This window comes from Phyllobates terribilis, unplaced genomic scaffold, assembly GCF_046119375.1.
Source record: "Phyllobates terribilis strain yellow unplaced genomic scaffold, ASM4611937v1 Scaffold_4__5_contigs__length_816908805, whole genome shotgun sequence".
NCBI classification, from domain to species: domain Eukaryota; kingdom Metazoa; phylum Chordata; class Amphibia; order Anura; family Dendrobatidae; genus Phyllobates; species Phyllobates terribilis.
The window spans coordinates 402,170,753-402,195,141 of NW_027362764.1; the positions used below are offsets into that span (position 1 = coordinate 402,170,753).

General features: G+C 43.0%; 1 protein-coding gene across 26 annotated transcripts in view; it reads left to right on the top strand.

Moving 5' to 3' along the window:
• LOC141265438 (NFX1-type zinc finger-containing protein 1-like) overlaps positions 1-24,389 on the top strand; it is a 391,532-nt gene that overhangs the window by 310,228 nt on the left and 56,915 nt on the right. For all 26 annotated transcript variants that reach the window (XM_073678542.1, XM_073678541.1, XM_073678522.1 and 23 more), the window contains 4 exons: positions 332-591; positions 8,129-8,268; positions 9,748-9,902; positions 12,190-12,335. In XM_073678542.1, the coding sequence (XP_073534643.1) occupies positions 332-591; positions 8,129-8,268; positions 9,748-9,902; positions 12,190-12,335 (701 nt within the window). The remainder of the gene's footprint in view (positions 1-331; positions 592-8,128; positions 8,269-9,747; positions 9,903-12,189; positions 12,336-24,389) is intronic.

The window sequence follows — 24,389 nt, forward strand, 5'->3', positions numbered from 1 at the left end:
TCAAAAAGATCTTTGTTGCAGGCTTCGGTCATCGGAGTTTGTAAGCATAACATTTTTAATGAAGCCCTATTGCAAAAATCCATTTAGGACAAAAATACATGCTTTTAAAGGGATAATTTGCCTGTCAGTAGAAAGTGAAGAAACCAGAGCTACAGAGGAGTGAATAATGAGGCTAAAACTGGTGAAAATTACCTTGGAGAATGGTGTTTTTACATTGATATGGTTAAAGAGATTTTCTTTTTTCAACTAATGGGATAACCCTTTAAAAAAAGGTGTCCACACCCTTTGAAGTACCCCTTTTCAGACATGAAATATTTCTTATTTCTTCCAGATGAACTCAGTGAAGATTCCATGGCTATGGAGGCTGAAGAAGATGAGTTTATAAAAGTAACAGATGAAGCTGAACTAGCCGAAACTGAACGAATGATTGAAGAAGATGATGACATTAGGCGTGAGATTAAAGTAGCGCGACGGATTGCAGAAATGTCAAAGAAAGAGTCTTTGTTATTTGTTGAAGATGAGTATGAAGATGAACAAGAAAGTGAAGATCATGGAACTGATACAGAACCAGATTATCAAGATGGCTGGCAGGTAAAGCATCCACATGAGAAATAGATAAAGGACTGTATATTATAAAATCTTATAGCCTTTCATTGAACAATAAATACTCTTTATTCAATAAATGTGTAAAGAACTCCAATAGGTCATGTTTTGGTGATGTATTTCAATAACTGTCACCTACGTTCTTCATGTTGGGAAACTCAAAACATAATCTGTTATGAGACATACATTATATGATATACTGATTTATGCATTTGTTAGTATTCTCAATTTCATTAAATTACAAATTTTATTGATCTTTAACTACTTCTGGACCACCCACAGATAATAAACTTCTGGGTTAGTCCACACTTTACTCTGCACTGACATTCTAAAATGTCACTGCATAGCTTGCTGGAGATTGTGTGGGCGTGGGGAGTCAGCTGTGAGATACAGTCAGACTCCCCACAGAGAAGATAAACATGGTTTATTACCATGTTTATCTTCTTCATTGGTATGTGTAGAACACTGAACAAGAATTGTATATACAGGTTAGGAAACACTGACAGTGCTTCCTCCTCCAAACTCAGTAATCATGTGATCACTGGATGTATGGAGAAGGAGCTACTGGGTTTCAGAATTGCGCAGCCATGCTCTGATTCATGCTGTCCATGGTTTGGGCAGGTTGAATCTAATGGCAGGATCCCTTTAATAGAAGCTGTGAAAATCTCTATGCACTCATTTCCCTCTAGTGTTGGTTACAGAAAAATGATTTGGCACTTGAAAGCATGAGGAGAACATTATTAGGCCCTGAGGACATACTGAATGGGTGAATATTACTGAGTATTATGAGTAAATGCTTTATGAATTCACCAGATATATTGTATGTGGTCACAGGATGGGAACAATATTCTATAAAACTCTCTCTACACATCAGACTGTGTAACACTTCACTAGGGTGCAATTCCTATTTAAGTATGAAGAGTATATGATGCTTGTTGGCCTGATTTATTAATAAGGATGAAAACGAGAAAAAAACAACATTCCCTGATTAGTTTTAGAGCAACAAGTACTGTTAGTGAAAGATTTCAAGCCTCTAGTGATTACTGACACTTAGGATTCTCAGGGACTGCTACACAGTCTGAAGAAATGTGGCTTAATATAGACACCTTGCAGACAGAGACCTTCCCTTTAAAAATATTGTGACCCAGATGTGGGCAATTCATTTTGCTAAGGGCCATATGAGAGACCGTAACTGTTGCCGAGGCCCGAACCAGCAGGCCAAACTTAATTCTACTCATCATTATTATTTTATATTAATATTTACAACTTAATATTGAGTAAAATTAAATCTGTTGACTAGCTGATTCTGCTAAAGATGTTATGATAGGGCTTATTGTAACATGTATTCTTAATATCAGCTAATGAAAACTATATCATTTCCTGCTTCTTATAAAGTATAAGGCCTCATTCAGATGTTCGATTTTCACGTATGAGTCCTATCCGTGTTATTCACAGATAGAACTCGTACTTCTGATGGTCTATGGGCCAGTTACATGTCCAATTTTTTCCTCAGACCAAGTAGTCTGTGGAAAATATCGGAGACATGTCCGATTTTGATCCTTTTGATCCGAGGGTCAGATCAAAATCAGCAATGCAAGTCAATGGGTCCATGAAAAAATTGGACTGCACTTGAATGTCATCCGAGTGTGGTCCAGTTTTCACGGACTGTCAGAAAGGAGGAAGAGAAGAATTTTTTTTTATTTCCCACATATGAGAAAATTGGATGACACTCGCACCACAATCTGATCAAACTCAGATCACAGTCTGATCAGTATAATCAGTCCAATTTTCCTGTATAAAAAAAATCAAATTCCTGAATGAGACCTTAAAATCATACTGCTCCTGTTATTCAGCCCTTATACCTTGATCACCAGCTTCCCACACACAGTATGATCCCCCTACAGCTCCACCCACACAGTATGTTTGCCTCCTTAACCCCCCACACACAGTATGAAAGCACAACAGCCACTGCACACACAGTATAATGACCACCAAAGCCCCCCACACACAGTATGATGGACCCAACAGCCGTACACAGTTTAATGACCTCACAGCCACCCCACACACTGTATGATGGTTTCCAAAGCTACCTACACAGTATGAAGGCCCCATCAGTCGGCCACACAGTATGATGGCCCCCACAGCTCTCCACATAGTATGATGGCCCCCACAGCCTCCCACACATTATGATGGCCTCCACAGTTTCCCCCAAATACTGACTGACAAAAATATAATAAAAAAATATCACAATTCACCTTTCCCCATTCTCCCGATGCATTACTCTGTTCTGTGCAGTGTATACTGAGGCTTCAAACAAGAGGTGTGATCTAGGGATGTGATTGTTCTTGCTGCATTGAGACACTCAGTCACAAAGGATGAATGTTGCAGCAGGAAGCTGTCTGCTCCCTGTTTTATCATTGTATTCACCAGTATCTGCATCCTGAGGATGACAATAACCGTTAAATCGAAACACCGGGCGAAGAGTGATCTTGTGGTGCTATACAACTCTGTTCCCAGACCTTTGGCTGTTCCAATCCATTGGCCGGATAGGAACAAGCAAAGAGTCAGGTGTAGTGCACAGGCCAAACTTTGCCCATGTGTGGTTTGGAATGGCAACCCGGAGGGAACAATGTGGGCTACGTAGAGTGGTGAAGACGGCTGGATCTATAATTGGTTTAAATCTTTCAGAATTGTCAGGTTTTTGGAGAAGGGGTCAATTTTGTTTGTCGGTCACACCCCTCCCATAATATGAATATTTTTTTTCCACCTTGAGCCATGCTATGTTTATTCTTTAAAGACATAGTGAAGGGAAGAGAGATAAACCAGAATTTGTTGTAGATTATAGTGCAAAGTCTCGAGAGGTCACTTATTCTGGTACATTTCTACACTCATACTTCTGCACACACAGCGTTTTACACTCGTACATATACAGACATGATGCTACATACACTCCCATGCTTTTTCATTGATAAGTATAAATAGACATTATTTTACACACACACTTTTACATTAAAGGCGTTTCTCCAGGTAATCAGTTCTCCTACTACACGGATTGCCCGCATTATTATGTGCCTTTGGGTACAGCAGTAAACTGGCTTAGAGTGGCAGAAGTAAGTGATCAGCACAGGTCTGTGGCGATTCCAGTTACGTGCCTGGTAATAAATTATGCACATGATGCTCCAGCTCGCTTATAGCTCCAGACTTGTGTTTGAAACACCAATCTTGATAAATTCCACCTAATGTTCATTATTAAACTTCCTATATTAATCCCCACTTTTCCTTCCTCCACCAGTTTCTGTGTATCTTTCAGCATATATGAGGGTATTGTTATTCAGACATGTTGACGGTGACAAAAATCTTCCTGTTGGGACTTGAATTTCAGCTGTTTGAAACTTTTTCCACTTTCTGTCTGTGATAGCAGCTAATTAGGCTCTTAAGCTTTCCCCACAAACATTAGATTACCTTCAGCCAAACCCACCGATATTTACAGGTAGGAACATCAGTTTAATGTGTATGAGGGCCGCCAGAGATGTCTGGTAACGGCTCTTTCATAGAGAACACAGGAGCTCTCAACAGACAGAGAGCTCCTGTATATGGGAGAGACGGCAGAAATAGCTTCCCGCAAAATGATCTTCTAAACCATCATTCGGCTGACTGTCATCTATGGTGTATGGGGGGCTTTAAGTTTAACTCCTTAACAACCGGCGATATGCATTAAAACGGCGGTCGTTAAGGGGCCTTATTCCTATGGGTGGCAATTCCTATGGATGTCAGTTATATGTGACAGCTGACACCCTGCAGTATTAGCCCCGGCTGGTTTTGCGACTGATCGGGGCCGAATAACCCCTTAAATACCTCTGTTATTCGCGACAGCGGTATGCAAGTGGTTACAAGTGGGCTACAAGACCCCCTTAGTATCCATCAGACCCCCACGATAAGAATCGCGGGTCCCGATGGTTACCATGGTACCCTCAGGTCATGTAATGACCCCAGGTTACGGTGGCCTGTCAGATCCAGCTATAAGCTGGGTCTTACAGGCTGAGTAAGTGACTCACTGACAGTCTCATGTACTGCAGTACACGAGTACTGCAGTGTATGAGACCAAAAATCAAAGTCAAATTATACATGTCCCACAGTGGGACTAAGTAAAAAAGTGAAATAAAATATGTAAAAAAGTTAAAAAAAACACAAAAAAGCACACACAAATCACTAAAAGCTGTTTTGCCACTCAAAATGCAGCGTTTGTGATAACACCAAAATAAAAAAAAAAATTATACATAATTGGTATTGATGCATCCAGAACGACTCACTCTATATAACTGGCACATTATTTATTCCGTATGGCAAAAGCCATAAAAAAAATTAATTAAAAAATGACAAAAAAATTTTGCTTTTTCATCATACTGACTTGCAAAAAAAGTGAATAAAAAGCAATCAAAAAGTCATATGTAAAAAAAAAATGGTATGAATAAAAATGCCAAACCGTTCTGCAAAAAAAGCGGTAATATCGCAAAAAAAAAATTAAAAAAGTTACAGCTCTCAGAATATGCCGATGCAAAAACAAATTCATTTTTGTAAAATATTGTTTAGTGTGTAAAAATAACAAAACATAAAAAAAAACAATAAAAATCTGGTATCACTGTAATTGTACCGACCCGACAAACAAATCGGTCTTATCACTTTTACTGCTCGGTGCAAAAATAAAAACAATTACTGAATTGCTGGTTTTTGTTCATTCTGTGTCTGAAAAATCTGAATAAAGTGTGATCAAAAAATATTATGTGCCCCAAAATGGTACCAAAAAAATCTGTAACTCGCCCTGCAAAAAATAAACCCTCATACAGCTCTGTTTGACAAATAAAAAAAGTTACAACTCTCAACATATGGTGACGAAAAAAAACTACTTTTGATAAAAAAAACATTTTTACTGTGTGATAGCAGCAAAACTTTAAAAAACAATATAAATCTGGATTTACCAGACCCAAAGAATAAATCCTCCTTACCACTTATACCGTGCGGTGAACCACGAAAAAAAAAAAATAAGAACGATTCTTGTACTGCTGTCTATATGTTTATTCATCCTCTCAAAAATCGGAATAAGGCTTGGCTCACATTTATCCTGCAATCTCCTCTGAGCACTAATGTCGGGGTTTCCGTGTACTGCAAATTCCCCAAAGCCATGATTCAGACAAAACCCCCGACGGAACCACTTGCTTATAAGGCAGATGGAGTCACTTTGAACTGGTCTGTGTTCCGGCGGTGTCCCATTTTTTTAGGCATCTTTTTAGCGCACAAGTGTGGAAGACTACAGATCTATGCACGCCTAAAATGATGGATACCACCGGAACAAACACCAAACAGACTCCAAAGGGTCACCATCTGCCTCATTATGGTGGATAGGGGGTTTTGTCTGAATCGCGTTTTTGTGGGATTTACACGGAAACCCCGACGTAAGTGCTCAGCTTAGAACACAAGATTGTGATCCCAGCCTTATTATGATCAAAAAATATTATGTACCCTAAAATGTTACCAATAAAAACGCTAATTTATTCTGCACAGAACCACCCCCCACTCAGGTCCGTCATCTGTCACTGGAACTATAGGGGATTCCCATATTGCTGGTAGAACAAAGACTCTAGAAAATTGATGGCTCTCGCCCACTTAAATAATATCCAGTGAATTCTGTGCTCCCAAATCCAAAATCCCCCCTACTTCTGCACCACACTGTGCCCAAACTGCAGTAAGCGGCCACATGTTTGGCATTACTGTAGTGGGGAGAGAGCACTTAACAATTTATGGGGTGTGTGTCGCCAGAAGCACAAGCAGGGCACAATGTATAATGGCCCTACCCACTACATTCTATGGGACACAATGTATGGGCACTAAACTGTCAGATTTGCAATTCTCCAGAATAAAGCCTGGCGTGGATGTTACAAAACAGTCTCTGCAACCATAGGTGAATTAATTGAGAGGTGTAATTTCTATAATGGGGACACTTTTGGGGTTATTCTGCTGTTATGGCACCTTCGGGGCTCCTCAAATGTTATCCGCAAACTATTTTAGTAAAATCTGTGCTGCAGAAGCCAAATAGCGCTCCTACCTTCTCAGCCTTGACGTGTGGCCAAACAGTAATTTCTGACATGTGGCAAAGCACCGCGTTTGGGAGAAATTGCATAACAAATTATAGGGTCCATTTTTACGTATTATCCATTGTGAAAATTATAAATTTGTGGCTAAAACAACATTTTCATGAAAAAATGAAAATTTTCCATATGTGACCTAATTTTATGAAATTCTATGTAGTACTTGTGGGTTCAAACAAAATGCTCACTATACCCCTGGATAAAATTCTTTAGGGCTGTAGTTTCCAAAATGGGGTCACTTGTGGGGGGTTTCCACTGTTTAGGGATATCAGGGGCTTTCCAAATGCAACATGGCATCCGCTCTCAATTTTATTTTTGCGTTCAAAAAGTCAAACAGTGCTCCTTCCTTTCCAAGCCCTGCCGTGCGCCAAAACAATAGTTTTACCCCACATAAGGAGTATAGCCATACTCAGGAGAAACTGCACAACAAATTATTGGGTCCATTTTCTCTTGTTAACCTTGTGAAAATAAAAAAATTGAGGCTAAAGTAAAATTTTTGTGAAAAAAAGTAAAATGTAAATTTTTTCCTTCCACGCTGCTTTAGTTCCTGTGAAGCACCTGAAGGGTTAGTAAACTTCTTGAATGTGGTTTTGAGGACATTGAGAGGTGCAATTTTTAGAATGGTGTCACTTTGGGGTATTTTCTGACATATAGGCCTCCCAAAGTCACTTCAAATGTGATGTGATTCCTAAAAAATTGGTTTTGTAAATTTTGTTGTAAAAAATTTCAGAAATTGCTGATCAACATTTAACCATTCTAACTTCCTAACAAAGAAAAAAACTATGTTTCAAAGATGATGCAGATGTAAAGTAGACATGTGGGAAATGTTATTTATTAACTATTTTTGTGACATATCTCTCTGGTTTAAGGGCATAAGAATTAAAAGTTTGAAAATTACAACATTTTCAAAATGCTTTCCAAATTTCCGATATTTTCACAAATAAATGCAAGTCTTATCAAACAAATTTTACCACAATCATGAAGTACAATATGTCACGCAGAAACAGTCTCAGAATCAGGGGGATCCGTTGAAGCATTCCAGAGTTATTACCACATGAAGTGACTGGTCAGATTTCAAAGATTTGGCTCGGTCATTTAGGTTAAAATTGGCTTAGTTACTGAGGGGTTAAAACTGCGCCATTTATAATTTTCATATCGCCCTTTGAAAAAGGCTTTCACTAAAGCAAAGCTATTTACCTTGTATTGTATGCGCATCTTTCAGTATACACAATGGGCAGTCCGTGCTGCAGTATCTGAAGAAAAATTTTAGCAGAGGCACCCTTTCAACCTGTGTTTTTAAGAGGACATGTATTTTGATGATAGTTACAAATTGGTAATCCTATTACATATTTATAACACAGCAAATATATACTTTGTTACAGATGCCCTCAAAAATGAAAAAGAAATTAAAGAAACAGATGAAGCATGAGCTCCAGGAGACAAGTCACATGGAGGAAGAAGAATGCAAGCTGATTGTGGATCTGTTTCAGCTCTCCCTCAAAAAGCGCTGGGAGGTTTACAGGTCCATATATTTTTGTACTTATTTATGTTGCTTATATAACCGAAACATATTCAGTAGAGCTGTAGTGGGTTTCACAATAGAATTTCTCTATCTCAGACACAGTCATAAACACACAAATATAATACCAGTGTATTTGAAAATCGTACCTCTATTTCCGGTGTATGTGATAATCACACCTCTGAGAAAAGGGGGATGGGGCGTGGTTGCACTACCAATACCTATACTGATATTAAAGGGGGCGCTACGTCATGTAGAGAAAAGATACATGATAATTTGTAGAAAAAGACACTACATAGCGATGAGCACACCTCCAATAGAGAAAATAGCAAAAAAGTTTTATTGAACAACACGTTATAAAATCATATAAAAGAAACCATAGAATGGCAAATAGACCGTCCCCCACACGACAGGTATCAATGGCAATCAATTGTTAACACCCCAGAATTTTTCAATTAACATATGGTAATAAACATGAATAACTCTCAGATGATGAGACAATGTACCACTTGAACACACCCAATTATGCACATAGAGAACGGGATATATTGACAAATAATAACAGCATTCACAGAGGTAGAAGGCAACATCAATACATATAGATAAAGAAATATATCCCAATGAGTAAGAGCCCCAACCAAACAACCTTCTCTATGTGCATAATTGGGGGTGTTCAAGTGGTACATTGTCTCATCATCTGAGAGTTATTCATGTTTATTACCATATGTTAATTGAACAATTCTGGGGTGTTAACAATTGATTGCCATTGATACCTGTCATGTGGGGGATCTTTTATATGATTTTATAACGTGTTCAATAAAACTTTTTTGCTATTTTCTCTATTGGAGGTGTGCTTGTCGCTAAGTAGTGTCTTTTTCTACACATTATCACAATCACACCTCTATCACAATAAATACTACTATCACTACTATGATATTGATGATCCATCCTCAGATCAGTGGGAGTCCAACATCTGGCACCCTTACCAATCAGATGTTACCTTATCTGGCAGTCTATGGAAAAATGGAACAGCGCACTGTGTTGTTCTGCTCTGTACACTGTTTATAACTGGCCACTGTCAGAGTTGGTAGTAGCTGATCGGTGGAGATGCTGGATGTCGAACCCACACCAATTTTATATCCTCATCATCAAATACATCATAGTAGTGGACAATCCTTTAAGGCATGTACACATCACTTGGCTCAGCGGACTCCTGTCCACAGCTGATCTCAGTGATTGACCGCTCACTTGTGCTGATGTCACCACAGCAGCCAGTTAACAAAGACTAGCTGCAAAGGCAGAGAGACAACGTTGGAACAACTGTGGGAGGAGGACTCTGATTTCCATCCATAGAGCAAGGATTAAAAACGTAATCCTTGAAAACAATTTTAAGCTCAGCTAAGCAACTGTGGAGCAAGAGTTGAAATTGTAAAACTAATTTCTAGTACTTTATTACATTGCTAACATATAAAATTGTTGCAGATGCTGGAGATCTAAATATTTGTGTGACATCCGCAATGAAATATTTACAGTGGAAAACCTCTACCAAATAGTGGTAAACCGGATGGCAGAACTCAGGAACCAAGAGGACCTGCTTATATTACAAGAGGCTGACATTATTGGCATGACTACCACAGGTTAGATGGAGGATCAAATATTCAAGTGTGTGTGCATATGTGTGTGTCCTGATCAAAAGGATAGTGTTTTAGTTCCACCATAGATTATGGCCACTGGTTGTCTTTTTAAGAAAACCACATCTCTAGAAGAAGACTCTTCTATGTCATTTAATGCAGTTTGGGGTGATCATCTCAAAGAGGTTTCTTTGTAGAAGTAATTGCATGTGATAGTATGCATAAACATTATAATTTTGTAAAATATTTCTAGCACTAGGTTTCAAAGATTCACAACCTGTATCTGTCACAGCAAGTAAAGGTGCTGTCAGATATAAAGAGATTCAAGCTTTATAATTAAAATATAATTGTATTATTATTAATGCATAAAAATAAAATGCCAATTAAAGAGACAGGGCAATAGGCCTCCAAAAGGGGGGGGGGGGGCATGGACAGTATATTACAGATCCAAGTAGTAAGATAGGATTTTAATATATGTAGACATATCCACAGCATAATGAACAAAGTGCAAATGCAAGTGCAAAAATCATAAGAAGGAAAGTGCATATAAACATATAGACTATTAATGCCACTATGACATGGCTTTTTAATTAAAAAGTGCAACCGCAATCTTAGTAATAATGAGAATGTCTTCCTATTTATATGTTGGTTAGCAATCAATCAAATAAGCTGACGATAATTGGCATATTACCTAGATCCTAGCGACCACCAGGGGGAATGGCAGATGCTGTATGAAAGGTGTGAGAAGGATATAGCATCTGCCATTCCTTCTGGTGGTCTCTAGGATCTAGGTAATATACAGATTATTGTCAGCTTATTTGATTAATTGCTACCAGAGGAATAACCAACATATAAGTAGGAAGGCATTCTCATTCTTAGGGCTCATGCTCATCTTCTTTTAAAACGGACAAGTGCAATCTGATAAAAAATAGGATTGTACTCTGACTAAATCTGCGATATTTTTCCTCAGTTCGAATCGGACTGATAAAAAAGTTGCAGCATGCTGCGAGTGGCCACGTATATTGGACGAGACTCACCAATGCAAGTCAATGTGTGCGAGAAAAAAAATTGCACGGCACGCAAACCATGCATGTGCCGTGCGATTTTTACGCACCTATCTCATAGGAAATCCGACATTTCATCAGCCAAGTACAGTAAAATCACAGTGTGAACCATTAGAATAGAATAGATATAGATAGAGTAAAAGAAAAAAATGGCGTGGGGTCCCCCATATTATTCTTAACCAGCTGAGGGAAAGAGGACAGCGGGGTGCTGATGTTTATTGTCTGGTAATGAGGTAATAAACATGGATCTTCCCAGGCCATTAATATCAGCTCACAGCTGTGTACTTAGCCTTTACTGGTTATTAATAAGGGTGGACCCCAGAAAAAAATGATGTGGGGTCCCCCTTATTTTTAACAACCAGCAAAGGCTAGGCAGACAGCAGCAGGCTGATATTAATAGGCTAGGAAGGGGCCATTGATATTGGCCCCCTCCCAGACTAAGAACATCAGCCCTCAGCCGCCTCAAAAATTGCGCATCTATCAGATGCGCCAATTCTGGCGCTTAGCCTCTGTTCTCCACTTGCCACTTGCCCTGGTGTGGTGGAAAGTGGAGTAATAGTTGTGGAGTTGAAGTCAGCTGTTTTATGGCCGCTGAAATCAAACCCAGGGGTTAGTAATGGAGAGGCATCTATAAGACCCCCCCCCCATTACTAACTTCATAGTCAAATTTAATACACACACACAGTAAAGTCCTTTATTTGAAATAAACACCTCCCCCTGTTTTAACTACTTATTATTGAAAATGCAAAATAATAAAGCACCCTATTCCTCACCAGTCCAGTGATAATCATGTTGTCATGATTTTTGCACTTGCATTTGCACTTTGTTCATTATGCTTTAGATATATCTGCATATATAAAAATCCTATCTTACTACTTGGCTCTGTAATATACTGTGCGTGTCACCCCCTTTTTGGAGGCCTATTGCTCTGTCATTTTAATTGGTATCTTGATTTTATGTATTTATATTAATACAATTATATTTTAATTATAAAGCTTGAATCTCTTTATATCTGACAGAACCTTTATTTGCTGTGACAGATATAGGTTGCGAATCTAGTAAAGTGTTTAGCATTACTAATCTTAGTTTGGGACATATATGATCACTAGTTTTCATTGTTCATATTTGTAATGGCCATTTACATTTTTATAGGCTGAACTGTATATTTTTGTTGTCTACATTGTCACAAATGTTCTGTAATGTTTTATTTGTATTTCACTTAAATTTAGGTGCTGCCAAGTTCAGAAGGTTGCTCCAAAATGTTCAACCCAAAATTGTGATAGTAGAAGAAGCAGCTGAAGTTTTAGAGGCTCACATCATTACTACACTTAATTCCAGTTGTCAACACCTTATACTCATTGGAGACCATCAACAGGTATGTATATGTACATGTGTGTGTGTGTGTATGTCTAAATATATATACACATATATATGCATACACACAGCCATGGCCGAAAGTGTTGGCAAAGTGGACATAATTTCATTCAAAACCCCAAAAATGGTCTGGACAAAATTGTTAGCACCTTTTAAAAATTGTGGGTAAACAACTTAACAACTGAAAATCACACCTGAAGTCAGTTAAAAAGGGGAAAGTTGACTCAATCTTTGCATTGTGTATCTCTGTGTGTGTCTCTGTGTCCACACGAAGCATGGGGAACAGAAAGAGGAGAAGAGAACTGTCTGAGGACTTGAGAACTAAAATTGTTGAAAAATCTCAACAATCTTAAGGTTACAAATGATCTTGATGTTCCTTTCTCCATGGTGCGCAACATAATCAAGAAGTTTACAACCCATTGCACTGTAGTTAGTCTCCCTGGACGTGGACGTCAGAGAAAAATTGATAAAAGATTGCAACACAGGATAGTCCAGATGGTGAATTAGCAGCCCCAATCAAGTTCCAAAAAAATTCAAGTTGTTCTGCAGGCTCAGGGTGTATCATTGTCAGCACAAACTATCCGCCAACATTTGAATGAAAAGAGACCAAGGAGTACCCCACTGCTGACACAGAGACATAAAAAAGCTAGACTGCAGTTTGCCAAAATCTTTCTGGGAAAGCATCTTGTGGATAGATGAGACCAAGATAGAGGTTTTTGGTAAAGCACATCATTCTACTGTTTACTGAAAACGGAATGAGGCCTACAAAGGAAAGAACACAGTACCTACAGTCAAATATGGTAGAGATCCAAGATGTTTTGGGGTTGTCTTGCTGCCTCTGGCACTGGGTGTCTTAACTGTGTGCAAGGCATCATGAAATCTGAAGATTACCAAAGAATTTTGGGTCGCAATGTAGTGCCCAGTGTCAGAAAGCTGGGTTTGCCACCTAGGTCATGGTTCTTCCAGCAGGACAATCACTCAAAACATTCTTCAAGAAGCACCCAGAAATGGATGGAAACAAAGCTCTGGAGAGTTCTGAAGTGGCCAGCAATAAGTCTGGATCTAAATCCCATCAGACACCTGTGGATAGATCTTAAAATTGCTGTTGGGAGAAGGCACCCTTCAAATATGAGACCTGGAGCAGTTTGCAAATGAAAAGTGGTCCAAAGTTCAAGTTGAGAAGTGTAAAAAGCTTGTTGATGGTTATAGGAAGTGATTGATTGCAGTTATTTATTCCAAAGGGTGTGCAACCAAATATTAAGTTGAGGGTGCCAACAATTTTGTCCAGACTATTTGTGGGGTTTTGTGGGAAATTATGTCCAATTTGCCTTTTTTTTCTCAGTTTTTTTCAGTTGTTCCAATACACAAAGGAAATAAACATGTGTATATTAAAATGTGTAATTGCACATTCACATGAAATGTGTTGTGGTGCAGAGATCCACAGGGTCCCTACACTGCAATACATGCTGCCAGCCAATCAGGCCGACCGCTGACCAGTGACTCTTGGCACATGGCAGTGATGTAATGCGTTGCCTGTGCGGGCAAACAAAAATCAGCTTTGGCAGCTGACAGAAGAGGAAGGTGAACAGAATGTATTTATTTTACTCACTTATATAGTGCCATTAATTCCACAGCACTTTAGAGACATTATTGGCACTGTCCCCATTGGGGCTCACAATCTAGATTCCCTATCAGTATGTCTTTAAAATGTGGGAGGATACCAGAGTAAACTTGTGCTAACATGGGGAGAACATACATACTCCTTGCAGATGTTGTCCTTGATGGGATTTGAACTGAGGACTAGAGATGAGCGTTGTTCTACTCGAACTGTTCGCCAATCTCAAATTCGAGCTGTTTTGGGCGGTGTTCGAGCCGTTCGGCGAACACGAACAATTTGAGAAAAATTCGGCTGTTCGAGGTTATGTTCGATAACTGTTCGTGCACCAAAATCATAACTGGATTTTTTCTCAGTAATGATGAAAATTAATGTTAATACGCAGTTTGAGTGTACAGCGGGGTGGGGGGAGGGGCAGGGGATGGATCTCTGCAGGAACAATGAAGATCTCCATTTTTTTTTCTCTTTGCAGTGGGGAGGTGCAATCTGTCAGCCTATCAGCAGCGCACACACGGAGCGAAGTGCTTTTTTTCACACAAGCAAGGGCATGTGTCATTGGCAGTGTATGTCACATGTCCTTGCCCTATAAGACCAAGCCATTTTCCCCGTCGCCACCATTTTCTCACTGCTGCAGCTGCGTGTTAGACGGCACCGCTGTTGCTGTGTGCGCTATACCTTGTTAATTTCAAGCCAATTTTCGCACAAATATACAGATAGCTTGGGAGTAGGGAATAGTTGTGATTGCAGTCCTTTTAAGGACTAGGTTACAGCATTTCCTACGACTTTTATCAGGGAGGTCTGTGCTCTTAAATAGATAGGTTGTGGGAGTAAAGACTAATTGTAATTGGAGTCCTTTTCAGGACTAGGTTACATCAGTTCCTATCAGTTTTTGCCAGGCAGGTCTGTGCCAGTGCTGTGCAAGTTTTTTTCACAGCATTTGGCTGAATCTAGCAAAGCTAATCCTTTTTGGCCTATTGCAGAGTGTGTTAGTCAGTGGAGTAGCCTATCTGTGTTGCAAGATATACCACCTGTGTATAGAATACCAATTTTTTTACTGCACCTAGTGAAGTAAAATCTTTTGGGCATAGAATGATGCTATTAGTCCATCTATACTGACCTCCATCAGGTTGCAAATTAAAACTAATTTTTATCTGCATCTACAGTACCTCTGAAAAAATATTTGGGCTTCTACCTGTGTGTGGGACTTGTTGTATTAGTCCATCTATACTGACCTCCATCAGGTTGCAAACTGAATATATTTTTTTCTGCATCTACCTCTGAAAAAATATTGGGCTTCTAGCTGTGTGTGGGTCTTGTTCTATTAATCCATCTATACTGACCTCCATCAGGTTGCAAACTGAATATAATTTTTTTCTGCATCTAGCTCTGAAAAAATATTTGGCCTTCTAGTAGTGTGTCGGACTTTCTCTATTAGTCCATCTATACTGACCTCCATCAGGTTGCAAACTGAATATGTTTTTTTCTGCATCTACCTCTGAAAAAATATTGGGCTTCTAGCTGTGTGTGGGACTTGTTGTATTAGTCCATCTATACTGACCTCCATCAGGTTGCAAACTGAATATATTTTTTTCTGCATCTACCTCTGAAAAAATATTGGGCTTCTAGCTGTGTGTGGGTCTTGTTCTATTAATCCATCTATACTGACCTCCATCAGGTTGCAAACTGAATATAATTTTTTTCTGCATCTAGCTCTGAAAAAATATTTGGCCTTCTAGTAGTGTGTCGGACTTTCTCTATTAGTCCATCTATACTGACCTCCATCAGGTTGCAAATTAAAACTAATTTTTATCTGCATCTACAGTACCTCTGAAAAAATATTTGGGCTTCTAGCTGTGTGTGGGACTTGTATTAGTCCATCTATACTGACCTCCATCAGGTTGCAAACTGAATATATTTTTTTCCTGCATCTACCTCTGAAAAAATATTGGGCTTCTAGCTGTGTGTGGGTCTTGTTCTATTAATCCATCTATACTGACCTCCATCAGGTTGCAAACTGAATATAATTTTTTTCTGCATCTAGCTCTGAAAAAATATTTGGCCTTCTAGAAGTGTGTCGGACTTTCTCTATTAGTCCATCTATACTGACCTCCTTCAGGTTGCAAACTGAATATAATTTTTTTCTGCATCTAGCTCTGAAAAAATATTTGGCCTTCTAGTAGTGTGTCGGACTTTCTCTATTAGTCCATCTATACTGACCTCCATCAGGTTGCAAATTAAAACTAATTTTTATCTGCATCTACAGTACCTCTGAAAAAATATTTGGGCTTCTAGCTGTGTGTGGGACTTGTTGTATTAGTCCATCTATACTGACCTCCATCAGGTTGCAAATTCAAAATAATTTTTTTCTGCATCTAACCCAGCCAGTAGTTTTGGCCTAATACCACAGTTTGGCCACTCAGCTCTGCTCGGTTACCATCCATTGTTTTTTTGTGCAAACAACTCCAGAGTTGTGAATTAGTTAACCACCAAAATGAGTGGAAAAAGGCCTGCTGCTGGTGGAAAGGGGAATAGGCGTGTTGGGAAGGGGAAAAAAGGTTGTGTCCGTGGGGTAGGTGTTAAAGCAACAGTAACATCTGCAGAAGAAAGACCATCTTCCAGCCAAACTAAAATGTCTACTTCTTTTAGCGGACAATGTGATAAGATCCCTTTCTTACGGCCACGCCAATCGCTACAAATTCCAGATGAGGCACAAAAACAGCAGGTGCTTCAACGGATATCAAGTGCTCCTTTAAGTGGGCTCTCCTCCACATCAACTTCAACATCACAAATACTCCAGTCCTCAAAGGTGTCACCCAAATCGCACTTGCTTCCTCACAGCTCCCAAATCTCCAGCTGCCCGTCTGAGTATGAGGTAGAACAGATGGTTGAGTCTGCAGAGCTGTTTACTCATACTATAGCCTGGGAATCAGAGGTCGACTCCAGCGCTTCTGTGAATCCAGACGAGGAAATGATCTGCACTGATGCCCAGAATCTTTATGAGTCGGATCCAGGACCAGACGCAGAAGGTTCTGACCATAATGTAGACCCTCATTCCCAAACTGTAACTCCTGTTGGTGGAGACAATGAGGAAGACGATGATAAGACTCAAATACCTGATTGGAGCGACAACTTTAGTTTTTTGTCAGGGCAGGAACAGGTTGGCTCTGAGGACGACGGGTGTGATAACGCACAGGGTGATGATGATGAGGTCGGAGATCCCACTTACTGTCAACCCACAGTCAGCCAAGAGATGAGGTCAGCAGAGGAGGTGGAGGAAGATGCTAGTGACGACGAGGTCAGGTTGCGCCTTCCTGGACAGAGACGTAGTACTGGAAGCACGTCAACAACTGCATCCTCAAACACAACTCTGCCTCTCACCACAAGTCGTGGTGGCTCTTCAGGTCGCATGGGTGCTAAGCCTTGCATAGCCTGGGCATTTTTTCAGATCGATAAAGATGACCCAACTCGTGTTATCTGTAACATTTGTCAGCAAAAGCTAAGTAGAGGCCAAAAAATACATAGTTTGAGTACTTCATGCATGAACCGGCACATGGACATGAAGCATAAGTTGCAGTGGGAAGCTCAGTGTGCTACAATGCGGCCTAGCCGGCCGGGCCAACCACCGTCTGCCATATCTTGTGCATCCGCGGCCTCTTCATCCTCTGTGACTGGGGGGACAGCAGTCACACCTGTTTTGGGGCGCAGACCTGCCACCTCTTTACCCGCAACAGCCAGCGTGATTGGCAGGTCATCATTTTCTTTGGAGGTGGTAACACCAGCTGGTGTTGAGCGCTGTCCGACATCGATAGCACCACCTTTGGATCAAGGCAACCTAACATGTCCGCCTGCATCTTCCTCACAGACTGGCAGTTTGCCGGGGACACCCTTATCAACCCCGTCTAAGCACAATAGCCAGCCCTCGGTCCCTCAGATGTGGACAAGTAAAAGACCATTTCCTCCTAGCCATGAGAAAGCTAAGAGGTTGAATTTCACCATCTGCAAGCTCTTGGCTACAGAAATGCTGCCTTTCCGCCTGGTGGACACAGAGGATTTTCGAGACCTTATGTCCGTCGCAGTGCCCCAGTACCAGATGCCCAGTCGGCACTACTTCTCAAAGAAAGGTGTGCCTGCGCTCCACCAGCATGTCGCACATAACATCACCGCTTCTTTGAGAAACTCTGTGTGTGACAGGGTGCATTTCACCACAGACACTTGGACGAGTAGGCATGGACAGGGGCGTTACATGTCGCTGACTGGGCACTGGGTAACTATGGTGACAGCAGGACAAGGGGCTGCTGTCCAAGTCTTGCCGTCCCCACGAGTTGTGCGTCAATCCTCTTTATGTCAAAGTTCCTCCACTGCTTCTGCCTCCTCAACCTCCTCTCGGTCTTCCACCTGCACCCAAAGCCTGTCTGGTCATGCCACAAGCTTTCTAACTGCGCAGGAGGGATCCTGCACACCTCCTTACTATGCTGGCAGTAGGGCTCAACGTCATCAGGCGGTTTTTACATTGAAATGTCTGGGAAATGTGAGTCACACAGCTGAGGAGTTGTGGTCAGCTCTGGAGAACCAATTTCATGAATGGTTGTCTCCACTGGACCTGAAACCAGGGAAGGCCGTGTGCGACAATGCTGCAAACCTGGGTGCTGCCCTTCGCCGGGGCAATGTCACACACGTGCCTTGTATGGCTCACGTGTTGAACCTGGTTGTCCAGCAATTTTTAGCCCACTATCCCAGACTAGATGGCCTTCTGCAGAGGGCACGGTCGCTGTGTGCTCACTTCCGCCGTTCGCATCCCGCAGCTCAGCGACTTACATCTCTACAGAAGTCGTTGGGCCTGCTGTAGTGCCGGCGTCCCTGCCCTCTGCTAGGCAGGGACGCTGTTCCCCTCACCGCTCTGCTCCGTGCCCGGCGTCCCTCTCCCCCTCTGCTGGCAGCGCGCGCTCCTTCCCGGCCACTGTGCTTAGGGCGCGCGCGCGCTCTTCCTCCCTCTTAAAGGGGCCGCGCGCGCCGTCCTAAGGAGTCCCCGGCCAATGGCCGGAGGACTTTACCATATATAAGGCACCTCCTCCAAAATGGAGGTGCCCGAGCAATGTTGTTTGCACCTGTGTCTCACCTGTGCTTCAGCCCTCAGGTCCCGTTGCCAGTTACCTGCCAGTTACCTGCCAGATTCCTGCCTGATTACTTGCTACCTGCCTGCTAGTCTGAGGTCCGACGGTCTGCCTTCCAACTCCTGTCAGTCTGTCTATGGACCAGCTTGCCCGCTCACCTGGGAGCGCACATCTGCTACCTGCCTGCTAGCCTACCTGGAGGCTCCGCCGTCACGTGCTGTGATCACCTGCCTGTCCAGTGACTCCTGCTCGCTCACCTGGGAGCACTCATCTGCTACCTGTCTGCTTGCCTACCCGGAGGCTCTGCCGTCACGTGCTGTGACCACCCGCCTGTCCAGAGACTTCTGCCCGCTCACCTAGGAGCGCTCATCTGCTACCTGTCTGCTTGCCTACCCGGAGACTCTGCCGTCACGTGCTGTGACCACCCGCCTGTCCAGAGACTTCTGCCCGCTCACCTGGGAGCGCTCATCTGTCGCCTGTCCGCTGGTCTTCCTGGAGGCACCGCCGTCACATGCTGTGACCACCCGTTCATCCAGAGACTCTCGCCTGCTCACCTGGGAGCTCACGTCTATCTTCAGCCGCCACAGGTCGTACCAACCCTATACCTAGAGACTGCCCCGGTCACTTGCCGTGACCTCCAGCCCGTTCACTCAGAGACTGTCCCGTTCCCTCAGAGACTGTCCCGTTCACCTGCTGAGACTTCCAGCCCGTCTTCCCTGGTCGCCACCCGCTCCCTTACAAGGACCGCCCCCTTGTATAGCAGCTCAGAGGTTCCGCCTCCCAGACCCGTTACACCTGCCACTTCACCGGCTAAAATGCGATGTGCCTACCCGGTGGAATTCAACTCTGCACATGTTGCAGCGACTGTGGCAGCACCGACAAGCCCTGGTGCAATACGTTCTGACGTATAGCCTGGGCCAACGAGATTCAGAGGTGGGGCAAATCACGCTGGAGGAGTGGTCTCAGATCAGGGACCTATGCACCCTTCTGCACAGTTTTGAAATGGCGACGAAGATGTTTAGTGCTGACGATGCCATTATCAGCATGACTATTCCGGTGATTTACATGCTGGAGCACATGTTAAACAGAATTCGGAGTCAGGTGGTGGCACAAGAGGAGGTGGAGGAAGTAGAGGAGGAGGAGTTGTATGCGGAAGGGCTAACATCTGCAAGGTCCAGACGGTCGGCAGCACCAAGGCGGCAGGCATGTGAGGGTGGGGGAGATGGTTTTACCAGGGCGCATGGTAGCAGCCAAACTAGTGAGGAAGGTGCAGGAGCCCAGGAAGAAGTGGAGGACGAACTGATGGAAGACTCATCAGATGAGGGAGACCTTGATCACATTTCTGTTGTGCGAGGTTGGGGGGAGAGGACAGAGGAAGGAAGCATGATTGTTACCTCGCCGCCAACACAACAGGGACTTGGTGCTCCTGGATGCGCAACACACATGAGTGCCTTCTTGCTGCACTACCTGCAACATGACCCTCAAATTGTGAGAATTAGAAATAATCCTGACTACTGGGTTGCCACACTGTTAGATCCCCGGTACAAAAGTAAATTTGCAGAAATTATTCCTGCCATAGAAAGGGATGCACGCATGCAGGAGTATCAGCAGAGACTGTTGCAGAATCTTACATGTGCTTTTCCACAAAATACCAGTGGTGCACGTAGTGAATCTCACAGTTCCAACTTGCCAACCGTGGGACCGTCAGGTGTTCAGCACTCAAACCGTAACAGAACCACAGTATCTGCTGGTAACATCAATTTTGCGGAATCATTTCACCACTTTTTTAGCCCATCCTTTGCAAGGCCACAGGAGACAAGAAGTCTGACACATAGTCAACGCCTAGAGACGATGGTACAGGAGTATCTCCAAGTAAACATTGAAGCCACGACTGTGTCACTGGACCCTTGCTCTTTTTGGGCTTCCAATCTGGATAAATGGCCGAAGCTAGCCACTTACGCCTTGGAGATCTTGTCATGCCCCGCAGCCAGCGTTCTGTCTGAACGTGTGTTCAGCGCTGCTGGTGGTGTGCTGACAGATAAGCGCACACGGCTCTCCACTGATAATGTAGACAGACTCACGTTCATAAAGATGAACAAATCATGGATCCGAAACGACTTTTCTACCCCTGTGTCATCCTGGGGAGAGTAAAAGCTTGATGATTGGTTAAAATCACCCTACCAACCGTTTTAAGCTTTCAAATTACTAATCATGTTTATCTGTATCTTGACTGGAAAATAATTTGGGCTTTGTAGCAGTGTGCAGCACTGATCCTATTAGGCCATCTGTACTAAAGCTTCACCAGATTTAAAATTAAAAATAATTTTTAGCTGCATCTAGCCCGGAAAATAATTTTGGGGCTCCGAGATGCGCAAGGCACATAAGTGCCTTCTTGCTGCACTACCTGCAGCATGACCCTCATATTGTCAGAATTCGAAGTAATCATGACTACTGGGTTGCCACACTCTTAGATCCCCCAAACTTTTCGATCAACCTTTTCATTTTAATAAAGACCAAAAAAATGGTCATTTTTGAAATTATAAGCATTAGCAGGTTGTTAGAAACTGAAATCAAACAGTTTTCAACTCAAAACTTTATTCTAGGTGATGTTACATTTTCACATAGGACCCCTTGTTCGAAAGGAGCTTCTGAACTCTCTCGTCCATTGAATTTGTCAGGTTTTGGATGGTTTCTGCTTCAATTGTTTTGCATGAGGACAGAATACCCTCCCAGAGCTGTTGCTTAGATGTGAACTGCCTCCCGCCATCATAGACACTCCTTTTAATGATGCTCCAAAGGTTCTGAATGGGGTAGAGGTCAGGGGAGCATGGGGGTCACACCATAAGTTTGTCCCCTTTTATGCCCATATCAGCCAGAGATGCAGATGTTTTATGTGCAGCATGAGATGGTGCATTATCATGCAGAAAAATGATCTTGCTGTGAAATACACGGTTCTTCTTCTTGAACCATGGCAGGAAGTGCTGTTTGAGAAAATCCACATACATTATGGAGTTCATCTTTAGCGCCTTCAGGGATCCTAAAGGGGCCGACAATCTCTCTCCCCATGATTCCAGCCCAAAACATTACTCCACCTCCTCCTTGTTGGCGCTGTAGCCGTGTTTGCGTGGGGTGTCCATCAACCAGCCATCCTCCACTCCATCCATCTGGACCATCGAGCGCTGCACGGCACTCATCCGTGAACAAAACAGTTTTGAAATCAGTCTTCATGTAATGTTTGGCCCACTGGAGCCGTTTCTGCTTGTGTGAAGTGGATAGAGGAGGTCGACAGGATGGCGCATGCACAGCTGCAAACCTCTGAAGGACCCTGCATCTTGTTGTTCGGGGGACGTTGGAGGCACAAGCAGCTTCAAAAACTTGTCTGCTGCTATGACAAGGCTTTTTTGCCGCTGCTCTTTCAACCTGACGTAATTGCCTGTAGGAAAGAGTCCTCAATTTGCCCTTATCAGCACGCACACGTGTGTACTGTGAATCAGCTACATACTTCTTGATTGCCAAGACACTTCATCCTGATCATCGCACAATGTTGATTGTAGTCATGCCTTGACCTAAACACTCCACAATTTGTTGCTTCTCAGCAGCCGACACATCCTTTTTCTTTCCCATTTTGGCAGAAAATGTAGGCTGCTTAATAATGTGAGAGAGCCTTCTTAAGTAGTCTTGCCTTTCATTGGACACACCTGCCAAACTAATTAGCAAAGGTGTCTGCAATTGCTTACAGTGATATAAAGAGCCCTGACACACATCACCATCAATGAGTTTAACTGACAAACAAACAAATTCTTCACTTATCACTCCTAAACACTTTTTGCATAATAATTTGGAACGCAGTGTACATGTGCTTTTCCACAAAACACCAGTGGTTCACGTAGTGAATCTTACAGTTCTAACTTGCCAACCGTGGTCTGTATGGAGTTGTTCAATAAAGGGCCCAAAATTAAGATAACATAGATGGGAGAGGTCTCTATGAATAGGAATTCCTAAGTATTTGATACCCTGTGAGGGCCAGGCAAAGGGAAAGTTGGACTGGATGGAATCCTATATGGATTTGGGGAGGGAGACATCGAGGGCCTCAGACTTCGCTGCATTGATTTTAAAATTTTACCATGTAACAAAGTGATCTATTTCAGCCATAACAGCATGGATGGATATATGTGATTGAGTGATATATACTAGGACATCATCAGCAAATAGAGAGCACTTGTACTCGGTGCCTCCCACCTCAATCCACCTAATATTGGGGTTATGGCGAATTGATGAGAGCAGGTGCTCCGTCACTAGGATGTATAAGAGAGGGGACAGAGGACATCACTGCCTTGTCCCATTGGTGATTGTGAAAGGTGATGAAAATGTTCTGACGCACCCCCTGGGCCTTGGGACACCCGGAGCCGGACCCTTTTTGGTGGATGCTGGTGGTTGTAGTCTTCGTGGCGGCGACCCGGTTCCGTGGCTCAGGGCGGTCAAACCAGTGGCGGAACTATTTATGTGGTTTTGATGTTTAAATGTCCGACTACGCCACCCGTGGATTGCGGTCAGAGTGAACCGCCGCTACAGGGCAGACCGCTGAGGCTGGTGTTGTGGGTGCAGCAGAGCGTAGCATAACTCCCCACGGGAGGAGTATAGCCTCAGGGCAGTGTATGCGGAGGATGGGGGTGATGGTGCAGGGCAGCAGCAGTAACGACACGGAGTCAGTGATGCAGTTCAGGGCCTTTACTCACAGTTCTTATTATCCAGACCACGTCTGCAGGTAACGGCTGCCCACGTCGTACTGTGCTCACCAGGTGAGGGGCTCAGACAACTCCCAGATAACTTTGGAGCACTTCACAGGACCCCCTTTGTGTGTCCTTTGTCTGGCCTTTCTTACCAACACTTCTGTCCGGCTGCCTCGGGCCTCCTCTTGGTAAACTTGGCGCCAGTTTCCCTGACCCTATGTGGTGCCTTCCTAGCGGGTGTAGCGAGGGGCTGCGCCACATAAAATGTCAGAGCCTCCGGTTTCTAGCTGAGGGTCGTTTCCTGCCTCCACTAGTTCGGGGACCGGTCTCCCCCTTTGGCCTGACCCCTCCACGCAGGTGGATTCGGGCGTGCGGTGGCGACTCGCCCGTCCGCACCCCTGGGATCCCTTCATTCCTCGTTCCTGGAGCCTTCTCCGCTCCTCTTCCTTCCTTCTCCCTCTTCCAGGCCTGGGCCTCTGTTACTAGGCCCGCCTCCGGAGCAGAGCTCATGCAGAGCCCCTGCTCCCTGCCACTTCTGCTCAGACTTCTCTGCACTGAACTAAGATGGTGCCCACCTTTTATACTCCCTTCTCAATGCA